Here is a 24,671-nt window from a genome sequence, read left to right as displayed (position 1 = left end):
CACTGAGGCAATTTTGTATTGTAACAATATAATTGGTAACTTTTTTCTTCAAAGGATGATTATCCATAGAATTGTAATTGTAGTTTAACAGTTATAATGCAAATACTGTCATATTAAAAAAAAATGCCGTTAGCTTTCCTGGACATTTTCATTCGCTTTGTAATCAGGTTTAACTTCTAATTTAAAGGAAAGATGTATGAAATAGTGAAAGCATCTCAGGATTTTATGAAATAATTTAATCAACTCTTGTTATTTGAATATTATAATGTCACCCTCTTTTAAAAAGGAGGTGAAAGTTAAGGCTTGTCCAGTAAGAGAAAGGTCAGTATGCTAGTGAGCGACAGATCTTAATGTAGTCTTTCTGAAGACTGCCAAAGTAAATGCTGTATTTTTAAGGAAAGAAAATGATAAAGTAACATTAGGAGAATATTCCCAAATGAGGATCTATAGAGTGAGGCAAATTACTTCTGGCAAGAGATTTAGTTAATGACAACTTGGAAATTTTTAAGATAATAAGTTCATAACACAGAAAGCATTTAGATAAAATTATCTAAATGCATTCTACATTTTGAATCTGTTATCAAAACACTTTTATACCGTGAAAAGAACAGGAGTTTATTAATATTCATAATACATTTTGAAAGCACATGTACTACTTGCATTCTTGAAAACTCAATGTAAAAAGTGAAAAAAAAATTCTTAAGATTTAGAATATTATAAGAATAAAATGATGTGGAACACTACTTCCTTCTTTGCATTTTTGCAAGTCTTTTCCCAGCTACACAGATGCAACCTGCACCAACCCATTGTGTTTCTTTCCTAAGTAAACAGTTTGAAAGTTTCCTTTTTTCTATCACTGGAAATTACATACACCTCCTTCTATTAATAATAATTAATCTTCTTCCCACTTGGAAAATATTCATTGTGCACATCAACTGTTCTTGTTCTCCTCATGATAGAACTTGCTGAAGAAAAGTAGTTCATCCCTTCCGTAACTGTTAAGTGTTGTGTGTCATGTGCTGTGCAAGGACACAGAGGGCAGTGGGACAGATACTGTGGTGGGGGAGACTATCAGAGTAAATAATTGCAAATTATGACAAAGCCTTATGAGGGAAACAATTTGAGGGATGGCAGCATTGGATACATGAATTAATAGAGCAAAAGATGACATCGGAAAGATAGAATGAAATCAGATTTTTTGGAATGTAGTTTAGTTTTTCGTACTGGACCTCTGAGAAGATAAAATTTTAGTCATTTATAACACTTAAGATAGAATATATGATATTTTAGAAGTAATAGGAAAGTTCCCCCCCCCATGGTTCATTTCATTCCTTTTATAAACTGATAATTTTTAAAGATTACATAGGGTACAAACCAGTATAAGATATTATAATTATATGATGAGGGCATTTTTTTTTTAGATTTAATATTAAAGTACCCAATTTTAACTGAGGATGTCCTACCAGAATTTCTTCATCTTCATATTTCTGTCCCTTTTAAAATCTTTGGGACATTTGCTGTACATGATTGGTGGGTACCATAGTTCCATTTTAGTACTTTTGTTCCTTTAAAAGTTTTAAATAGTCTAAGAAACTATAAAATAGTTTCTAAGGCTGATTCTAGTCTAGTTTATTTCCACATGCCTAAGGGTAGCTGAGTGTCTGGTCCAAGATAGATAGGTGTGCTTAGTAAGTACTTGTTAATTAAATGAGTTCTTCTGATAGTATGACTGCCAAACAAGAGGTAAGTACTCTTGGTAGCAAAGAATAAGGAGATCTCTGTGAAAAGAACTAATACGAGAAGGCTGCATGGAGAAGGTAGCAGTGATGTTGGACTTTGAAAGATGGGAGTTAAGGGGAATGAAGGAGTGGAAAATGTGTGGAGTTACAGGAATGTAGGTGGGATGTACAGAGTATTAACCCTTCCAAATTGGCTGTCGTTGAGAGTTTGTCCAAGGAAGTAAGATTTCAAATACTACCTTAAAAAAAAAGTGAGTTGCAGCAGAGTCTAGAAGACCTAGCCTGATATGCAGAGGGGTGTAGATTTTTTGCCTCTGGGCTGTGGGGGACTATGACATGGGATAGATGGAGTAGTATAGATTTTGATTATAAATGTGTTTTAGGAGGACTGATTTGACCATACTACTTAGAGTAGATAATAGAGTATAAAAGAACAGAATTCCTTAATTGCACTCACTGAAGAGATACCCTGTTGGTGTATATTTCTAGTCCTTAGTTATTCTGTGCTAGTCTCCTTTGTAGTTCAGAGAATATAAACTACCTTGAGTCCCAAAGAGAGTCATAACTTACTATACTTCGTAGCTGTGATACACTCCAAGCAGTTTCGCTGTATGAGAACCAATAGAGAGAGAGTCAGAACTTCTCAAGACTAGGGAGTCAGTCTCCCCTACTATATTCTTGGCTGCAGTGTCACACACAGCTTTACTCTTGTGTTCTCCCCGTCTCATAACTCAGAATTCCATGCTTATTTCAGACTCTCCTAATAAAATGCCAGAAAATTTTAGAGAAAGGTACAAAGCATCACAAACTCAAGTAAGTGATTAGTGTGGTATCTGCCCACTCCAAACACCGTGCAAAGTACTGGAGTCCAAAATGATAGAAAAAACATGATTTTTGTCCTCTAACACAAAAGTTAGATGGACTAGGAGTAAAACTTAGAAACTTTGAAGTGCTTTGACTGAGTTATACACAGAGTAGTTTGGGAGCATTTCTCTTATTCTGGGACCTTAAGGCTGATTTATTGGAAAAGATGAGTAAGAGTCAGAGGAAGGGTAGGGAAGACTGATGAGGCAGCACAGCATACGCGGTGGTGATGGGAGGCCAGAGGAGTGCCTTGTGCTTACTTCCTCTTTTTGTTTTTCAGGATTGTTTGGTGATGCCATTCCCTCCTTGCACAGGCCTCTTTTCTACTTCCCTTCCTCAAATCAGTCTGCTTTGGGGTTTGTCTTCTTTTAGTGTGCTCAAAGAACAAGATCTGATTTTGTTAATCCTTCCTATTCTTTCCCCCTCTACTTTATTAATATGTGCTTTTGTCATTATTTTCATTGAGTTTATTCCTTTTGGATATAACTTTTTGATTTGAATGCTGATCTCATTTATTTTAAGACTTCATTTTAGGCATATAAGGATATAAATTACTCTGGAAGCACTGTATCACTCAGATTTTGACATGTATTACTTTTGTTGTCATTCAGTTTTAAATATTTTGTGATTTCCATTGTGATTTCCTCTATAGCCCATGATTTATTTAGGGAGTGCACGTTTAAGTTTCCAAACAAAGGGATTTTATTAACCTTTTTTTTTTTAACTGTTGATTTCTAATTAAGTTGTACTGTGATTAGAGAACATGCGGTTTCTGTAATATTAATTCTTTGAAATTTAGGACTTGTGTCCTGGTCCCCAGTCCTGTTTTGTACATCAACCATGTGTCTTTGGAAAGAGAATTGATTATTTATTTCTTGAAACCCTACATGTATACTTAAGTTTGTATACTTTTGTCATTCATGGTTTTTTTTTTTTTGTATTCTGAATAATTTGCTTATTCTATTAAACACTGAGGAAAATATGTTAAAATCTTTATTAAAGACTTGTCAGTTTTTCCTTGTAGTTCTACCAATTTTTTATTTATATATTTCTAAGTTATATTGCATACCATATAACCTGAATGTACATACACATTCAAGATTGTTTAAATGTCTTATTTAATTCCTCTGTTTGTTATTCTGTAATGATGAACCTAAGTTTTAAAAATATTTTATTTGTTGCTATTCTGTACCAGCTTTGTTTTTATTTAGATTCACCTGGCGTATCATTTTCTTCCTTTTTGGGGGGGTTGTAGTTTAATTTTGTGTGCCTTGTGTAAGCAGTAAATAGGTGGACTTGTTTTATTTTTTAGCCATTCTGATGATCTTTTATCTTTTTGAAGGCAGAATCTTTTATCTTTTTGAAGGCAGAAAGTGAACAAATTATACCTGTATTTCCAAATTCATTTTACAGTTGTCTTCATTTTCACAATGATGCAGCCTTTTAAATTTTAAAAAATTTTCCTTAGAATGTCAATTTCTCTAATTCAGTATCTTTAACACGTACAGTTTTTTTTTTTATTTAAATGCTCCCCCCCCCCCGCTTTTTTTCAGAGAAGCTCTTCTCTGGCCTGTTCCTTTCTAAAATAGCACCCCATTATGTCTTAGTACCTTGTTTATTTCTTTTATAACATAAAAGATATTTATAGATAGGTTGTTTAGTGATATTAATACTTTTATACTAATCATTTTATTAAGTTGTTGATTATTTGATTTTAGTCAGTAGAGGGAGAAATATATGACAGTAGCCCTTAAGGAGCAACATGGTCAAGTAAAGGTATCACAGGGCTTGGAAACCTGGAGCAAGTAAAGAGGTAGAAATAAAAACTATTCATAAATAAGTATGGGAGCACCTTTACAGAGAAAAGGAACTGTGTAGTCCTCCAGGACTCTGGGGGAGGATGAGATAAGTGTAACTGCAGGCATGTTTAAGGTGAAAAAGAGATTAAATAATTACCTGAGTCAGACCAGATATACCAAGTAAAGAGGGGAAAATAAACGGAGTTGAGAAGGTTGAAATATTTGTCAAGTGGAGCACCGTAAGAACAGGGGTGAGGCTCTGATTGTAGTTTAAGTGAAATTACAGTGTGTATTCATTCGAATAGTGCCTGCTAGTCTACAGCAGTAGGGGGTTAATAGAAATGATGCAGAGAGTGACTGAAATTACATAGCGTGTGTGTGATCTTGCTGCTGAGGGGGGCTGTATTATACAGGGTGAAGGTAGCGTTGACCTAAAGTAGAAACAGCAAATGTAGAAGCATCATCAATGTGCTGTGAACACTATGTTAAGAAGGGGACTTGGATTCATTCCAACTGTGCTCTAAACTGCTGTAACTATGGGCACAGTTTTACCTTCCCCCTGAATTAGAAAAGGGATGAGCCTGATCCTCTCTAAAGCCCTTTCCAATTTTCAAACAATGAGAGTGTATGAAATAGATGGAGTTGAGTGATTAAAGGTTCAGGTAAAAGTGGATGATAAGTGAGAAGCAGCAAGAATAAGGATGAAGCTTGTAATAAGTTTTACCTCCTAACTTTGTAGTAACATGATATAACATATCTATAAATGTGTTTATAGAGCCCCTTGTTTTCATTCATGAATCTGATCTCATTGACCTACATAAAAATGTTAGTAGAGATATAAATTAGTATTTTCATTTATAGACTAGCTGAAGGAAAGTTCACTGAATTTCAAGTCTAATTCCAGCTGTGATTCCAGAAATGCCATTCTCAAGCCCCACTTTTTAGCCCTGTTTTCTCATCTGTAAAATGAGGAGGGTTGTTCTTTGTATCAGACTACCTGAATTTTACTTTTAGGCAGGTTTCTAGATCAGAGAAATATGGTAGTTGTTGTGTATCTGCATTTTATCAAAACATTTGATGTAACCCTTTAGATGATCATTTATAGACAAGAAATAGTAAATGTCTGGCAGCACTTGGGAGAATTTGTAACTTGGGAATTACCTGATAAAATGACACAGGATTCTATCTTCAGTGCAGTCTCATTCACCACTTTTAGCAATGACATGGGTAAAGATATTGATGGCTTACTGATTAAATAGCCACCATGTTGGATAACAGAATCAGAATCAAAGATGATCTCAGCAGGCTTCTACTAAGAGCCACATGTGACAAGATGAAACACATGGATTCCTCTAGGGCACTCCTCCAGTTGGGCCAGCAAGCACACTGCACAGGATGGGAGGCAGGGCTTCCTTCAGATCTTGACTCCATTACTTTCTCTGTGACATACGGCCCCACATCCAAAAAGTGTAAAAGAATATTGTGAATTCTCCCTTTGTTCCCAAATCATTCCCCAAAGGCAACCAAAATTATTAGGTTTTTACAGTGTATCCTTCCAGAGGAATTTCATGCCAGTGAAAGCAAATTGTGTATGCATATGTTTTTTCCTCCCCACTTTCCCGTTTGTATACAGATGGGAGTATATTACTCACAAGTGTTCTGTACCTCGTTCCCCCCCCCCATCTTTATCAGTTTATGTTGGAGGTTTTTACATATCAGTATGATTATCTTCTTTTAAGTGGTTGCACGGTATTACTTTGTAGGGATGTATCATGGTTTAGTTAGCTAGTCCTCTACTGATGGGCATTTTGGCTGTTTTTAGTCTTTAACATTACAAGTAATGCTGTGGTTAATAACTGTATAATGGGTATAATAATAAATGTATATGTATAATGGAATAAAGTCTTAGAAGTAGTATTATTAGGTCAAAGGGGAATTCTACTTTCTAGTGTCAATATTGTCATTCCCTGCCCTCTTGTTTCTTGTAATTTAAGAAAAAAAAAGGATTTTATGGCTGGAAAAGATTTTATGTACCATAAAATTCAGTGATTCTCAAAGTGTGGTTCTTGGGCTAGTAGTAGGAACAGCATCACTGGGAACTTGGTAGAAAAGCAGATTCTTGGGGCCCATCCTGGACTTCCTGAGTTAGAACTTTGGGGACTCCAGCAACTTGTGCTAACAGCTAATTTTACATGTGAGGAAACTATGATCACAAAGGTGAAGTAACTTACCAAACATCAGTTACTGGCAGTTTCTCTTAATTTCCATCATAACTTGCTATTTTTCTTACGTAGTTTTGTCTCTTTCAAAGAAGACATTTTGTTTTTAAAGTTAGCAATATAAAAAATAGGTCATTGATTCTGTTCCTACCTTTTTCATTTGTGCTTCTTCTCTGTGTCTTTTAGGACATAGCAAATTCAAATGAATACTATTTTGAGGTTTTCATCTGGATTCTTTAGATTTAGCTGACTTTTAAAAACCAAAACTTAAATTGGCCCCCTGCTGTTTTTTACATGCAAGACTTTTGGTTGTCTCAAGGGGTGACCTCTGACTTCTTTTTCATACTCCCTTCCCATCGTGTCATGTCTCTCCTCCTTTTAGAATTTCTAGGCTATAGCCTATTCTTAACTACAGATACTCCTTGCCTCATGTTCCCTCCTTTACTTTTTCCTTTACACTAAAACTCTATTTTCATTTGTTTTTATCTTGAAGTGTTTGGATCTTCCAAATTGAAAAAAATTAGTACACCTTAGCCTACCCTTGGCATTTTGGTTTTCTATTTCTGTATTTGTGCCTGGTTTTATTTTACTGATGTGCACTCTTACCAATTTTTTTGTTAGTTTATATGCTCGTTGAGGGCAAGGACCATATTTTAGTCATTGTCACTTCAAGCTTCTTGCACCATTCTTTGCACTTTCTAGTTGATAGACAAATGTTGGTTGCATTTGTGCTCACGCACAGGTGTAATTCAGTGGAATCGAGAACATGTTCTGTGCTGCATTCAGTGTCTGTGACTCTCACTGGTTGTCTTATAAATACTCTGATGACTGCATGGGATGGTCGGCGTGACAGGGATAAGCTGGCTCACACTCCTCCACTGAACTTTACAAGTGGAAAGTTACAACTCCATAATCATTTAATCTGTATTTTGGTCTTCTTATGTGCCGGGACTAATGTTATATTTTGAGGATGATATGTTTTCAGTGTCATTTACATAAATAAAAGACAGAAGCGTATTTTTACTATTGAGAATGTTTTATACCTGTATGCATTTACATTATATGCATCATTTCCTTTTTGTGAGCTTGAAACTTAGAAGTATCGTGTTACAGGGATGTTTAAATTTTCAAAATTCTTTAAAAATTTTAGTTACTATCTTATGTTTACTCTATTGTCCTGAGTACCCAAATATCAAGACTGGGTGCTTCTTATTGATGAAACTTCACATTCTAGTAAAACACAAAATTTTCTCAGGTTATCTCAGCATACTTGTCAAGGAAGAATATATATGCTTCACTCTGGGATAGAGTGAAAATTTTATCATTTTTTAATTTTTCCATAAAGCATTATAATTTTATACTTAAAATTTAATTTTTTGAGTAGTACTCAAAATACACCTTATAATAGAGAATTCTGAAAAGAAGCAAATCTTGGAAATGGGTTTTTAAATGGTGGTTGCTTGGAATACAGTTATTTTGGTTCATAAGGCAAATGTTCTTATGAGCTGTCTTGAGAAATGGAGATGTCATGGCTGGCTTAGAGCCAAGTTAACAACTTTGACAGAATGTGCCACTGAAGTAATTTTGAAATTATTTTTCTCCAGGACATATCATTTTTATCAAATTTTAGCTAATTGTGTGGAAAATGGAGAAGTGGAATGCTTTAATAAAATCTTGTGATCAGAGGTAAATTGTAAAAATTAAATGTAACAGATTGCCAGCCCATTTAGAGACTTGTGTTACCTTAGCAATTGCATATTGGCAATTTACATACAGCACTTTCCTTAATTGCTACTTTTAGATCAACAGTATAACCTTATTGTAATACATATTGTAAACTTATAAATTTGTTGTTTCTTTTATGTCATACAGAACGTAAGCAAAATTATTTTGTCATTGTCCCCAGGCTCACTTAAAAGCCAGTTCAGGAAATAGTACATGAGACATATTTATCTGGCATCTTTAGTTTGTTAACAAGTTATTGTTACGTTATTTGTCCACAATCACCTAGAAGTTTATATTTATGAATATTATCAGGGGCAAGGTTTGCTGGATGACTGATAAAGCTGTATCCCATCTGTAGTTCCTGTGTTTAGTACCCGTTTTCTACATGAGTGTGTTTAGCACCTATTTCCAAAATGTAGAGCTGAGATTCTAATTGTTTCTTTTTTAGTGAGCATTTGTCCTGTGCTTTCACATTCTTTCTTCATGGGGAAAGTAATGTATGCACAAGTGTGGAGATTGCCCAACACCAGCCAATTTATTTGATCAATGAGGAGCATATACACATGGCTCAGTCTTCACCTGCACCATTTCAAGGTAAGTAAATGATGGTGTCCCTGCTCTCCACCCGGCCCCCACCAAGTGGATAGCCACCTTGCCCAGTGAGATTTTACAGAATGAGATATTATCTTAAATGGCATGTTATCTTAAATGGGCATGTTAAGCTAAGCAGTAAGAGTCAGTTTCTGAAGAACAAAGAGAAGACCACCATTTCACAGTTAAGTGATAATGGCTTGCTAGTTTTCTGATGAAAGCATCTCACATATGCAACATAGTCTTGTCTGTATTGTGGAATAAAATGTGGAGAATTTTCTTTAGATCAAAAGAGGACCAATAAGTATATAGTCCAATAAGTAATTGACAAATCATTGTTTTGTTTGTCCCATAGTTTTAGGAATGTAATGACTTATAGAAAATTACTATTAAACTTAGTGTATTTGAAATTTCAACCAAAATCAGATTTCTAGAGTTGTATATAGTTTCTTCATTGATATTAATATCTTTCTTATTTATTAATTATAGACTACACTGGTTATAGATATTTGGTTGCAATTTAACTTACCTTCATATTTTTATTAATTCTCAGCTTATCCCCTAGATAGCACCAAAATAACTCCGTGTCCTTTTCCTCTAGCTGTGCGTTCTAAAGCTTTGGTTTTGTCTTTGGAATTCAGTATTTTCTATGAATAACTCTTTTAATATTATGATATTAAATTGAACCATTTAGAAAAATCTTTGTTTTTTTTTCAGTCTAACTTGTCATTACTAGAGATGCCTGGTTAAAATAGTCCTACTGTATCACACAATGTAATTTTTAAAAAACCAATATTTGAATAGAATTGACTGAAGTATTTTTATTGATATAATAGCCTGTCATATGAGTAATATTTATGATTGCTTTTTGGTTTTCTACAAATGATTCTGACTTAACTTGATGAAAGCATCTGTTTCTTGCCCTAAAGGTCAAAGGTCTTTTTCTTGTTTTAAGGTAAAAAAGGACATTGAGCCTCATTTAACTGTGTCCTGATTATTACCTACATTTCACTCCTCTTGCAACACATTTTAAGCTGTGTACTTTATAATTCTATAATTTTGGATGTTTTATTATGAACTGCTATAATATTCAAAACCATGTAATTCTCAAACTGTACACTTAAAGTTGAACAGTATGTGCATATTATGGATTGTCAAGATTATTAAAAATACTGTTTCCTTGACTTTGAAAGTGCTGAGGATCATCTGACTTCATTATAAGCTCTGTTACTCAAAATCAAAGCATTTATTTATATTAATAGCAAAAGGAGTTACTAGTCATGTGAAAAAGAAACTAACCTTCTAAGCTGAGAAAAATATTAGCATACCAGGTCCTGATAGATTACTTGTTTTAAATCTTACTAGTTTGTTACTAATGCCTTGAATCATGGAAGACTTTGTGGGGCATTGTCCTGCCTATTTTCTATGACTGGTGTGGAAAAGGTATGTTCTCAGGGCAGGTGTTGGCCTATAGATAATTATAGTGAACAAAATTAACCGAATTGATGTAGGGAGTTTTTAGAAGTGTTAGTACAGAAAAATCACTCTTGATCAGCTGTGTTGGTTGGAATCAGTATTTTTATCCCATTATGATCAGTGAGGAACAGCAGAAAGGCACCACAAAATATGTGCTGTCTATAGCTGTCTGTGTCTTGATTATTGTGATACATCATCCAGCTGTTAAAAAAATAAAACCATCCCCTCAGAAAGGATCTCCCAGTTACTGCTTATGCTGAGATTTTTTTTTCCCTCCTTGGGTAAAGATCAGGATTAAGGAAAAGTGACCTTTATCCTCACAAAAGTGCTGAAATACGGTGTGACTAAGAACTGGCTGGGTTATACAACATTCCATTAACTACATTTTTGTGTCTGTGAAAATGACATCAAGGTCAAACAGTCACAGAATAAGATAGAGGGACTTTGAGTCCTTCACTTTGAGTAAAATAAATTTTATTTAGAGTTGTTTCATCAACAGACTTCCAGAATAGTCATAATTGAAGTTACATGTAACAGTATGTTTCAGACTTGGCACATAAAGACTTTCCTGCTAGTAGAAGGTTTACTGATATATTTTTAAATTACCTCAACTCTTTAGGAAGTCTCAGGAAACCATAGGAAGAGTGTTCAAGTTCCAGTCTGGTTTGGGAGTACATGTATTAAATGGTCTTCTGTCATGGAAGAGTCAGTATTCACATCGCATAAGCTATTATCAAACAGATGCTTATATGCTTTAATGTGTAGATCGTTTGTATATTGTGCGTTGAGATAGCTGCCTGACAGTGTTACACCTTCTCCATTTGATTTCCTTCAGAAATTGATTTGAGTTGACAGGCATGTAAATAAGAAGTACTATAGTGAGGAACTTTAAAAAATCACACTTTAAAAGGGAATTAGGAAATAAAGAGCAATATACATTAAGTAATCCTAAGCTTCAACCTAAAATGACCACATATATAACGTTACACTTAGTAGGAATTATTACTCCGATATGTGACATGTATTTCTCCTCTCTGCTTCAGTACTGGTAAGTCCTTACGGCTTAAATGGCACGCTAACAGGCCAAGCATACAAGATGTCAGACCCAGCCACCCGTAAGTTGATCGAAGAATGGCAGTATTTCTACCCAATGGTGCTGAAAAAGAAAGAAGAATTGAAAGAAGAGGAGGAGTTGGGATATGACGATGATTTCCCTGTGGCAGTAGAAGTAATTGTTGGTAAGAGAAAATATTTTGCCTGAAGAACTTTATTCTATCTTCTTCATCTTCCTTAATTTAAAAAGATAATCATTCAGATTCATCAAAATTTCCCCATCTTTTTGTATTCTCTTGACACAATGGTATTTGCTGAGTAGTTATCTTGCCTGAAGCACCAATGGTCCCTGTATTCCAAATGCTATTATGATAATGTTGGAACACATGTTGAAATAGCAATTAACTTACGAGAACACGAAACCTATCACTGTCACTTTCGGCAGTACCTAATGAGCGTCTCCTTTCGCCGTTGAGCTTTGACTCTGACCACTGGAACAACGTATCTGGCAGTCTAGTGTGAACTTTTTCTCAGGCCTGTTCCTCTTCCTCTCTTTCCTCACAGGTGGTGTTCGGATGGTTTATCCTTCAGCTTTTGTTTTGATCTCTCAGAACGACATCCCAGTTCCTCAGAATGTTGCCGGTACTGGAGGTCATGTTACCGTCGGGCAGCAGGGCCTTGGTAGTGTGAAGGACCCAAGTAACTGTGGGATGCCTCTTACCCCTCCCACGTCTCCAGAACAGGCTGTCATAGGTGAGTACAATCCAGGAATGTCCTGGGTGGAAGAGATCCCAGAAAATCATGTTCCCTTTGCCATGAAACAGGTGAGGAAACTCACACTGAGAAATTTCTGGTAGACGAGGTAGAGGTAGAATAACATGGAGGTTTTACAAAATGGAGAAGTGAAATTGTAAACGGAATTGATGTGCTTCAGAATTTTCATTGTGCTCATATTAGTTACTCCGGTTAAACAGCTTATCTGTTTTCTTCTGAGTTCCACACACACATCTGCCCCTTCGTACTGATGTGCACGCTTGCATTCACAGACAGGAGGCAAGATGTAAGTTGCACATTTTTTTTTTTAATCAAATGGAAAACACTAAATGAGAGAATGGTTGAAGCCTTTCCCCAGTTGACTGTTGCCAGCCAGGGACAAGTCTTGGATCAATTCTTTCCTTATTATATTATAAAGTTAGTCTAATAATAAGAAGCTCTGAATAAATGCTTTGTCCTTTCAATAATCTGTCCATATTAATGACATATTAACTACATTTGAAAATTTTGTCAATTTAAACAGTCTTCCTTCATGGAAAAATTCAAAATATTTAAATAGGGAGGATTTGCCTTCTTTGTTGAGTGGTATATATCCTATATTAACTTTTTTGTTGTTGTAGTTGACTTCATTTTAATTGAAAATCTAGTCACTAAGAAAAGGATAGTCATCATACTTGCACTGAAATGAGATTATTTGTAGGTATTTAATGTGGGCCATGTTGGCAGTAGCATCAGAATAAATAAAGTCTTGGCTGCAAAACTTTGGAAACGGACTATCAAGCGTGATATATGCTTACATGGTAATTTTCCTGAGGATTAGATGAGACAGTGTTGCAAAGTTTCTAGCATAGTGCTTGGCATGTAGTGGGTCTTCGATAAATGTTCATGGTTAAACACTATATTGGGGAAAAGTATTACCTTTGTGACTGAACACACCTAATTTTAAAACCTAGCTATAGATTTTACTAGGTGAGTTACCTTATTTAATTGTTATACCTGTTCTGAACATCAGTTCCCTTCTCTGTTAAATACTATATAGTTTACAGGATTGTCACACTTATCTGATCACGTACTTTTGCTCTATAAACAGTAAAGCAGAATACAAGCAGTAGTGTAAAACCTTAAAGCAGCGCTCAGAAGTCCAGTTTTAGCACACTTATTGAGTTATCTGGAAGGAATTACTCAGATATTGTGTGGAAGACATGAGTGGATATACCACGTAGCCTCTAGAGGTAGTCTAGAATTACCAGTATTTAGAAAAGTATTTTATCATGTTTCATATCAAAGTTTGGATTTGTAACAGTTACACTACATCTGTTTAGTTGAGTTTGTTGTTTAACAATTAAATCACAAAAACATCAGGTTTTGTTTGTTTATATTTGTTTTTGTTTTGCCTGATACTTAGTGAAATTTCTGTTCAACTTAAAATTGAAGGCTTGGTGTGTGCATGATGCCTTGACTTCTCATCAGTTCAGAACTCTAAATTTTATAATGCAAAGAAAAAAAGTTTTGTTATGGTGGATTTCAGTGTGGACTTCATAACTACAGTCTTCACATTTATTCCCCTTTAACTGTGTGTGCCATGGTGTTAATAAGCCTTGGGTAAATAAATCTCTTGATGCCTCCTCACTCCCTAAAACAAACAAAAAAAAGCTAAATAAAAGCAACTAGTATCTTTGTCATAAAATGAATTTGTCCAAATTGTCCACCATAATAATGTTGAATTACAGCTTAGGACTCCTAATGTTCTAACAGCGAGAATCCTGCACAGCCCTGTCATTCTCCATTTGACTAATGTTGACAATTGCCATCTTTTCCTAGAAATAGACAGAGTGGGTTAGTTTGCCCCCTAAAATGACCAAGAGTCTCCTAGAGTAGCAGGGGACCTAGGCGGGCCAAATGGTTCTGCCTCATGTGGATAGGTATGTCAGCTCGCCTCTTCTGTTTGTGGAGATAATTGTGAGAAACAGTATTCAATATGCATTTAACAGCATGGAGTGCAAGTCTCATTTAATTCCATGTAAAACATCACTCACATTTTAGTTAAAACATCAAAAGGAAAAGCATTAATCCAACTTGAATCAGAAAAGATTCTGTGACTTGCTTTCCCCATGCCCTCCCCTGTTTTGGGTCATAATTATTGTGTTTGGGGGCAAAGGGCTATGTTACCTACTTCTCTTTGTTTCTTCACCTTGCCTCATTTTATAATAGACATTTGAAAATCCATTGTAAAATTGAATTACTTTGCATCATGAAACAAGTCAGGGAACTTGAAAGATAAAAGGCAGCAATGAAAGACCAAATTCCTTGTCTCCATAATTTATCTCATTTGTAATATATCAGTACTTTTCTGGGGAACAAAGAAATCTTCAGTTCCTAAGAATGTAAGCATTAGGGTTGGTTTTTTTTTTTCTTTTTTAAAAAAATAGAGTTGAGCCTACCGTTTAACTTATATGATGGTTAGTCTGCAGTGATACCAAGAATATTAGTTTGTGATATAAATTTGCTTCTTTCTTTTCCAGATGAGAGTGGAGGCTTTCAGAATGCTCAGAAATATTTCAGTCAAGATATTTTGCGTTGTAGTTATGTCAAGAATAAAATATTTATGAAATCAAATTGATTAAAGTAATTGGATCAGAATTTGAAACTGGAAATTGGCTTCAGTATTTGTCTCGTATGAGATGGAAGTTAAAGTAAAATACTCATAACTAATAACCAGTATTATCAGCAATTATAGTGGACACAGTAGAAAATGGATTGCATACCAAGTACAGTTGGAAAAACTAAGGGAGGTGTTAGAAACCAGTGAATTTTTAATCCTCTGATACAAAATGCTGAGTCTACCTCTTGCAGTGTTTTAGTACTAAGCTTTCATAGTGTCAGGCATAAGGACAAACAGTTCCACACACAAATTCGAAAATTGACCTTGTTAAAAGCTTTGTGCCATTAAATTCTTCATCCTACCCAGAGCGCTGTGTGCAGTTGTTACACAGCCATTTAGCTACATGAGCTCAAGGCTCCCTCTGCTGTTTTGTTCTGCCTCAAAACTTATTTATTTCATTGGGATTTAAAAATGGAAACAATCCATGCATGTTTATATCTTTAATATTGTCATGTTTGAACCCTCCCATGTAAGTTGTCTCTAGTACCTGTGGAGTAGGAATGCCTCTGGATTGGTATGCCCTTGAGGGTATGTGAGTGTGTGAATATTCATGTGCTCGAAAGCTGTACTGATGCTTCAGAGAGTGTTATTGTCACAGGTAGTGGCAAAGCTACATGATGAGTTTCAGCAATTAAAATATTTATGTTAAATAAGCCAGCAGTCTATCCACTAGAAGACCTTTCCAGGAAGTTCTGACATTCCAAATTGTCTTTCTTTCCCAGGTGAGAGTGGAGGTACTCAGACTGCTGTCAGTCACCTAGGCTCCCAAGACGGGGGGATGATAACTATGCACAGTCCAAAGAGATCGGGGAAGATTCCTCCAAAACTCCACAATCATATGGTCCATCGAGTCTGGAAGGAATGCATCCTCAACAGAACCCAGTCCAAGTATGTTTTTTGCATTATGTCTGGATTGGGTTTAGTAACTACATGAAGAGGATCAATCAGATTGCACTGTTGTGTGATCAAACCCTGAGCGGTCGTTGGATTGTTCTCTCATCTTTTTGAACGAAATAGAATCAGATTCACAACAGAGATTTTGAAATGATTTGATTATCCAGGAAAATTTTGAAGTTCCTGATCATCTCAAGATTGTCATGGTGTTCATCTGACCTTTGTTTTTTTTTTTTTTTAAGCACAAGTGAATCAGCGATTTACCCTGAGTATCAGGACAATAATTGTGGGTTTGATTTTTCCCTGTATACCGATCGATGAATGTTTCCTGTTTACAGAGGGAAATGCCCTTCTTTGTCATGTTTTTTTACTATACATTGGCCTTATACTTTACTTGACAGTACATTTCTAAACTGAACTGATGACAGTTAGAGGAGTATTTAGTAGTTATTGTGCTTCTGTTTGTTGATCTGGGGGAAATTTTTTTCTTCCCCTGCCCAACTTCCCTTCCTTCCCTTCCTTGCCCTGAACCCCTCCCCATTACCCCCTCCCACCCGCCTCCCTCCTTTGTCTCTTAAAAAAGAGGAGGAATTGATTCCAAGAAGAGACTATTGGTGATTATTTTAATTGGGTGAGTGATAATGACAACAGTAGTTAGTAAATTCTGTTTTACATGTAAACAAATTCAACATATTCGCATCTGTTTTGATATGACTGAGATGTCCACCTTCTTGACTGATACAAGTAAACCTATGAGTCTTGACTCTCTAGAGCAGAATAAAATGGACATTCTTATCAGCAACTCTTAAGAACTCTTTTAGAAGCCAATTATATGTTTCTTAAGTGACTACTATTCAAAATTTTAAATACAGATTTAAAACCTGTCCTTTGGACCTCGCTTTTAGCAAATTCATACTATACATATATTTCCTAATTAACTGGCTCAAGAATAGGCTACTAAAGAAGATACAGTAGAAGAGAATCTAAAATAATTGCAATTAAAAACCATGTCACGTTCTAGAATTTAAAAGGTATCTCTAGTCACATAAAAACAACCCTTTCCTTTAGAATTATTGGTACAGCTCTTTTCATTTCCACCTGCAATGCCTAGACAGTATCCAGACTAACATTTTTTTCCCTTTTCCTTTGATTTACCATCTTTGATTTTTATCCCCACTAACCTTGCCACCATCACCAGAGCAGAGCCCTTCTGTCAGCAGCACAGAACAGGGAAGCGAGACACCCAGAAAGATAGAGGAGGATGGAGAGCAAGTGAAGTCCCTGCACAGCCGTCAGTGAAACACTGCAGCATCAGCTGTAGCAAAATCAGCAGGACAGAAGTGCTGCCGAGTGTTCTTATTTGTGCAATAACAGTCATCTGCTTTTGCCACCAATTATTAGTGACATATAGAAGATATTTTTGATTCTTGTCTTTTAGTTCACAAATGTGGAGTCCTACCCCTAAATGCTAGTAAATATAGGCATTTTAAGAGTGATTTAAACAGTCTATTGGAGGGCAAATGATTCACAGATACTGTGAAAAGATAATTTTTAAAATTTTAGGTTATTTCTACAGACTTCATTCAGGTGACTTAAAAAAAAAAAAACAGCTAATACTGCCAGATAGTGTTTTAATTGGTGTGTGTACCACGTGTGTTAAAAGTGCTTCTTCTAGTGCATGCAAGTAGTAGTTTGCCCCCCACCCCCCGGGCCCTGCCACACACACACACCTGGGGTTCCTCTGAACTGTCTGTCAGCAGGATACGTTACTGTGTAAAATGTATGTATGTCTTTTAAGTATTTTCCCCTCGGAGGTATGAATATTACATTTACACAAGCCTCGTTTTTCAACCTTTTTTAGGAGGAGCCAAATGTCAACTCCAACTCTTGAAGAAGAACCTGCTAACAATCCTGCTACTTGGGATTTTGTGGATCCAACCCAAAGAGTCAGCTGTTCTTGCTCTAGGTAGGTAGTGGCCCAGGCAGAACGGCAGTCAGGTAGAATGATAGAACATTTTGTTGGCTGTCTCCTGGCTTCTCAGATCACTTCCATATCATTTAGTTTAGTTTTGTTTTGTTTTAGATTTTCTTCTCCCTTCAGTAAAGGGGAATAAAAGCTTGATCTTTCCTTATGTGCAGATGATACAGTTTTATTGTCAGGACTCAGAATAAGCCTTTTTAGACAACTGGCCCTGTTATGAAATTGCTCCCACTGATTTCTTCAAGATAACTACTTTAAGGCTAAAGGCATCAGTTTGACAAAACAGTCTCTTGCCATTTCAATGAGTTTATTTAATTACTCTTAATTTTAAAATAGGGATACGTATCAAACAAGCTGGCCTGAGTTAATAGAATTTAGATTAAGTAGACCCTTCCATGGAAAATTTGTTTAATTGTTGGTGCTGGTGTCTTTTGATGACTGAAGCAGGTAGATGGTAATAGTGCGTACCAAAAGCTAAAATTGTTGCTCATTCATTTAGATATTTGAGTTGAAACCCAAATTGTCTTCCGTAGAAAATTTTTGCACTCCTCACTTAGATTCCCTCGACTTGCTCCTTGTGATAGTAAAGAATCTTATTGTCACAGATTTTCATTAGGGTTCTTAAATTTTTCAAGTGTACACCAGCCTTACCCCCAGTTCAACTGACTGTTAGAGCCTGTGGTGATGATTATTCACTTAATGAGCAGCTTAGAAAAGTTCTGCTTCCATTTGATACTGCTCAGTACTTTAAAAAATTGAGATACATGTATCTAGAAAATGGTCATTCACATCTCTAATTTAGATCAACGGGTTCTTAATGTGGCATAAATGAATTGGTTTCAGGGTAGGAGGTGGTCACTGTGCCCCTGAGAATCCCTGCAAATGTGTGTGTGTGTGTGTGTGTGTGTGTGTACACTTAGGTGACAGTTTGACACCTGCTTCCTGTCCCCTACCCCCGCTTCCCAGTAAATTTATTCTCTTTTATCAAGCTCTGCCTTGGTAGTCAGCTTTTTGTTGAGAGATGCTGTAAGTACCTAATGAAACTCTTGATTGATCTTTCAAGGAGGATGTTTTTGACAATGTTACTTGCTCATTAAAGTTTCTCTTAGCATGTGAGAGTCTTTCTCTAGTCTCAGGATAAGTGTGGTATAACAGCTGAACACATGGTTTGCTTTTGTCTCTAGACCATTGTAAATTCTGTGACAAAAACTATTTTCCTATTAATACTGATTTCTAAACAGCTTACAGCTGTTAAGGGAGTACATAGGATAAAAATTTGAGTATTTAACTTCACTTGTGTCATCTTATTTTTCCTGCTCTTTTCCTTAATCTAGGTTTTTTTTCACTTAAAAAAAAAAACCGTTTAACTGATTTCTGTTTCATTTGCTACCTTGAATTATTTTTACCTGAAGTGTAAATAAATAAATAACACTTTTTCTTTTGTCCTGTGGAGTTACTGCTCTATTTCCTCATGAAATTCTTAGAGCCTTCAGGTCTTTTTTGTAGCTATGCCTTCCATTCCATTGACTTGTAAATATTTATCTCTAGACCTGACCTCTCACATGTACTTTCTAGTCTTGTATTTTGGGGAGTGCTTTTAAAATATATTCTTAATATTGACATATTTGTTTCCTGACAAACCAGGTACCCTACTGAAGTCATTTTGTCACAATTTTTCCCTTCTCAGCCTAGAAACTATCATTTTAATTTTTTTCTTAATTTTCTAGATCAGTTATATCATTGTATATCATGGTGGCTTCCTTTGAAATGTCTGTCATTCTGCCTTCCTCATCCGTTTGGTCACCATGTGTTTCTACGCTATTTGGGCCTGCTTCTGGTTCCTTCCCACCAACCAGCCTCCCATATAATTAGCCTTCTGAGCCTGATCTGCCTGTTGCCTGCTTCAGCAAGGTCCCTTACCTGTTCACAGATATGCAGTGATGGTCTGTTACTTACTGGTGTATCCCTAATTCTAACCATTCCACAATGTAGCTGAGTCATTAAATGCAATAGAAAAGTGGCTTCATAAGATTATCCACTTTGCAAAAGGTCCTTACACTAAAGAGGCTGCCATAAAATATCCATCAAAGGACTAGTGTAGTTAAATACTTTCTTGAGAAAATCCAAATCAAAAAGTTTTATGTAAAGATTTTTAGAGCTTAGATCTTAAAATAAGTACCCTGAGAAGATATAATTGAGATAGTTTCAGATGAGACATTTCATCTCTTACTGTGGTACTTTGCCCTGGAGATTTAAAGCCCAATTTTTGCTTTATTGACAATAGCCTTATGCATAGGCAACCTTCTTCAGTGTCAGGACTTTTTTTTTTTTTTAAAGAGTGGCGAAGACTTTGGCAAGAGTGTTTTCAGATTATCTACTGCGGGATTACCAAACCCACTGTGGAATGGTCCACTCCTCACACTATTTAATGGCCTTATGGGGCAGGGTGGCCATCCTGCTGTCCCACTAAACCATCCCATTATGCCACACAAATCCGTTTTACTGCCCACTAGGGCATCGTTCAGTGCAATGCAGCAGTAATTTAATCCCACCCTAGTGGCCTCAGAGAGTTACTGCTACACCGGCAGGAGAGCTTACATTTTTTGCTGGGAATGATTTATATATTGGGAGGAACTGGCCGACCTGCTGTATAACTCTTTTGCACAGAGTAAAGCTAGTAGGCCTTACTGAGCAGTTTCTCACACCCACGCTTGCCAAGACGCGTGTTAGGACGTGAGCAGACTTGCTGTTCCTGCTTAGATAGTACAAATGCATTTGTGTGTGTGTTGTTCTAATATTGACTTATAGCCTCTTTATTTCTGCCTCATTTTAACATGTTTCTGAAAGATCCAAAATTGTCCTTTATCCCTTCTTTCTTAGATAATAGTGGCATGTAAAGATCCTAGTGTATTTATCCTGTTAAATATTCTTAGGATTGAGCCTTCTTTTCTTAGTTTCACACTTTGCAGGAGAGTTACATAGTTGTCTTACTCTTGATTTATAGCACTGTAAGCGTTTATAAACCACTGTATACTAGAGTTAGTAGAGTGTGGTAAAATAGAAATTGGAAGTGTTTTTGGGTTCTCTTCTTGGCAGATGATGTCTTTACTCTTGGTTTTAAAATGCAGTATGAAGAAATTACCTGAGGGCCCCCCCCCCAAATTTGAAAGATTTGGGGATTTTTCAAATTAGTATGTTTGTAGAGTTTAGCAGTATATTAATTGATATTTCTTAATTTGCTCTTTTATCTGCTTAACTTGTGTGTGATGAGTTCATCATTTTCTCTCAGGGTGTGTTGCAATTTTTTGTCATGATGAATGTATTTAACACCTGGAGTCCATTTTGATGTATTAACACACATAATGTGTACTTTAAAAGACATAACCTTGTCAGAGGCATCTCTTTGGTAATAGAAAAATGAGGTTATTTTCATCTGAGTTATTTACTGACTTATTTGAATTCTTATTTCAGGCATAAACTTTTAAAACGTTGTGCAGTAGGACCCAGTCGACCTCCCACAGTATCACAACCAGGGTTCAGTGCAGGACCATCATCATCTTCATCTTTACCACCTCCTGCTTCTTCTAAGCACAAAACGACAGAAAGACAAGAGAAAGGAGACAAGTTGCAAAAGAGACCCTTGATACCATTTCACCACAGGCCCTCTGTGGCCGAAGAGTTATGCATGGAACAAGACACACCAGGGCAGAAGCTGGGGTTGGCAGGGATAGACTCCTCCTTAGAGGTGTCTAGCAGTAGGAAGTATGATAAGCAAATGGCTGTGCCTTCCAGAAATACAAGCAAGCAAATGAATCTGAATCCTATGGATTCACCTCATTCCCCTATTTCCCCTCTGCCGCCAACACTCAGCCCTCAGCCACGAGGTCAGGAAACAGAGAGTCTGGACCCACCATCTGTCCCTGTGAACCCAGCCCTCTATGGAAACGGGCTAGAACTCCAGCAGTTGTCTAGCCTGGACGACAGAACTGTCCTCGTAGGCCAAAGACTGCCTCTGATGGCAGAGGTCAGTGAGACCGCCTTATATTGTGGGATTAGGCCCTCAAACCCCGAGTCATCAGAGAAGTGGTGGCATAGTTACCATCTCCCATCCATTGACGATGCTGAGTTCCGGCCTCCAGAGCTCCAGGGTGAGAGATGTGATGCCAAAATGGAGGTAAACTCAGAGAGCACTGCGTTGCAAAGGTAAGGCGACTCTCTGCACCATCCACCTGATCGCCCACCGGGAGGCCAGGGTTGTAGGTTCCCAAGGGTCAGGGGCTTCCCTTGTCTTTTGTCCCTGCTACAACTTCAGATCCAAAATGAAAGAGGCTTTTGTTCACCATTCTAGACTCTACATTTGGAAAATGTTTAAAAGTCAAGTGCTTTGTCATGAGGTTTAACACATGTCATTATTTAAATGCTGGCATATAAAGGTTTCAGAGTGCTTTCTGATCTACCCATTATTCTAAACAGTTTACATAGATTATCTCGTTTAATCTTTACCACAACTGCATTACTACCTTAATTTCATAGCTGAGAAAGAAACTAGGGTCATGCAGTTAGTAAATGACACAGATGGAATTTGAACTTGGACAGTTTGTCTTCAGAGTCCATCTGTGCTCTAAAGTGGAATCCATGGAATCAGAGACAAAAGCCTATGTTCTTGACAGAATCTACTAAGTTTTATTTAATTGTGACTATAATCTCTAAAATTCACTTGTAGGTGAATTTTCAGGGTTTTTTGTTAATGTTTAGTTTAAGCTTTACAAGTGCTTTAAATTGTAAATGTTGCTTTTTTAAAAGTGTAACCTTTTTACTTTATCTTGCTTAAATTGTCATTTATTTTCCCTTTCAGACTCTTAGCACAACCTAACAAACGGTTTAAAATCTGGCAAGACAAGCAGCCCCAGATGCAGCCACTCCACTTCCTCGATCCGACGATGCCTCTATCACAACAACCTGGAGACAGTTTGGGCGAAGTCAATGACCCATATACCTTTGAGGACGGTGACATAAAATACATCTTTACAGCAAACAAGAAATGCAAACAAGGGACAGAGAAAGATTCCCTGAAAAAGAATAAGGTACCATTAAACATAGATGGAGTCCAGCCTGGTGTGGGTTTCAGTCTGTGTCAGTACAACACACGTGGGAAGACTTGGAGGCAGATTGTTTGAGATAGTCTTGCCTGATTGCTCTGTCCCCATATTCATGCTCTTGGTACTATTGTATCGAACAGCGTATTGTTCCTTTTTATGTCATGGCTCACCTTTGTTTAAAAGTCAGCTGAACATAAGCGAAGCCTCATATTTTCCAGGCTATAGCTTGTACAGTGCATGTTTCCTCTCATATGCTAATTCTTGTTGGCCTATGCTCCCTACTTACTTCTTTTTAAATTATTATTCCAAAATGCCCAAAATGTAAAGAAAAAATGTTGGTAACTATATCTAGTGTTTACTGAGCGCTCACTGTGTTTACTTTGCCAAGCGCTTTACCTATATATCTCTCCGAATTAATGTCAGCCCTACTCCAAGACTGTGTCAGTATTAATTTTACTAGTTTCATTGTCATAAAAATGAGTACTGGGGGTGTCTGCTGTCTTTAGCTTTAAATTTTAAAACATTCTAAAATACTGGGCCATTTAAAGAGGTATTCTTAAGAATAGAGGAAATAAGACAGTTGCAAGAGGCTAGTATAGTTTAGGAGAATGCTTCTCAGATTCCTTTACAAAGTTCTGTCTAGACCCAGAAATCTTGAACCATAGTTCACCATCCAAAATGTTATATTAAAGGCAGCTTTTAACACATTACAGGCCTGTAATCAAACACCACCAGTACTGTTTAGGCACGAAACCCTGACTGACTCAGATTAAAGGGAAAGTGTGGTAGTATTTGGTTCAGTTTAAATTCAGGGGAAAGGACATATCTTTTATTTCCTTTGGTTGCATAGACCATGGTTTATCATACTTGTGCTCATAACAAGTTCCATTCTACCCTCTAATTCTTTGTGTTCTCCCTCATATTCCACACTTTGGGTTGGTGTTCATGTGTTTTGTTTGGCTGAATTTATTATACAGTCAGAGGATGGATTTGGTACCAAGGATGTCACTACACCAGGTCATTCCACGCCGGTGCCTGAAGGGAAAAATGCCATGTCCCTTTTCAGTTCTACTAAAACAGGTGTGTACCATGATTATTTGCCTCACTTGGATTGTTGCTAAAATAAAATGCAAGGGAGATGCCTCTCTATTTAAAATTATTTTCTTATTGTGATAGCAATAATTTGATCTCATCTTTAATATATTTTTCATAGTCTGTTTTTCAGTTCCTTTCAAAACTGATAAACATATTTGGCAATAATTGTCTCTAAATTTAACTGAAAACATAGGGAAACAATTCACAGGCAGGGCTTGCTCATAAAGATCTGTGTCCTCTCCTCACTCCTTCTCTCTTGACCAAGTTGCTCATTCTGTGCCTTTTGCCTCCTTCCCCACAGATGTCCGGCAGGATAATGCTGCTGGCAGAGCTGGCTCCAGTAGCCTTACTCAAGTGACAGATTTGGCACCTTCCCTTCATGACTTAGACAACATCTTTGATAATTCTGATGATGACGAACTTGGGGTGAGTCTGCCATAGCTACACAAACGAAAAATCACTTAAATGGGCAGATGGGTATCACTGTTGCAGTATACTTCCTCCTGCAAGTGCTCTAATTGACCTGACTCTAAAGACGGTGCACTGCACCTAGGACAGAGTGACAAGCAAGCAGTGTTTAAGTAATAGCTTGAAAGTTAGGTAGGAATCAGACGTCTAAAACTCATTATCATTTTAAATAAAATGTAACTGATTAACAGATACTGTACACCATTAGTATTATAATTTCTTAGAAGATGAG

The 24,671-nt window shown here is 36.6% G+C and overlaps 1 protein-coding gene across 2 annotated transcripts in view; it reads left to right on the top strand.

Moving 5' to 3' along the window:
• Window positions 1–24,671, top strand: part of MED13L (mediator complex subunit 13L) — a 253,854-nt gene that overhangs the window by 188,943 nt on the left and 40,240 nt on the right. For both annotated transcript variants that reach the window (XM_031442848.2, XM_031442847.2), the window contains exons 5-13: window positions 8,795–8,940; window positions 11,457–11,651; window positions 12,031–12,219; window positions 15,625–15,790; window positions 17,658–17,762; window positions 21,249–21,980; window positions 22,633–22,861; window positions 23,854–23,956; window positions 24,273–24,397. In XM_031442848.2, coding sequence (XP_031298708.1) covers window positions 8,795–8,940; window positions 11,457–11,651; window positions 12,031–12,219; window positions 15,625–15,790; window positions 17,658–17,762; window positions 21,249–21,980; window positions 22,633–22,861; window positions 23,854–23,956; window positions 24,273–24,397 — 1,990 coding nt within the window. The remainder of the gene's footprint in view (window positions 1–8,794; window positions 8,941–11,456; window positions 11,652–12,030; window positions 12,220–15,624; window positions 15,791–17,657; window positions 17,763–21,248; window positions 21,981–22,632; window positions 22,862–23,853; window positions 23,957–24,272; window positions 24,398–24,671) is intronic.

The sequence above is a fragment of the Camelus dromedarius genome, chromosome 31 (genome assembly GCF_036321535.1).
Source record: "Camelus dromedarius isolate mCamDro1 chromosome 31, mCamDro1.pat, whole genome shotgun sequence".
In the NCBI taxonomy this organism is placed as follows: domain Eukaryota; kingdom Metazoa; phylum Chordata; class Mammalia; order Artiodactyla; family Camelidae; genus Camelus; species Camelus dromedarius.
This window is presented reverse-complemented; position numbering and strand designations above follow the sequence as displayed.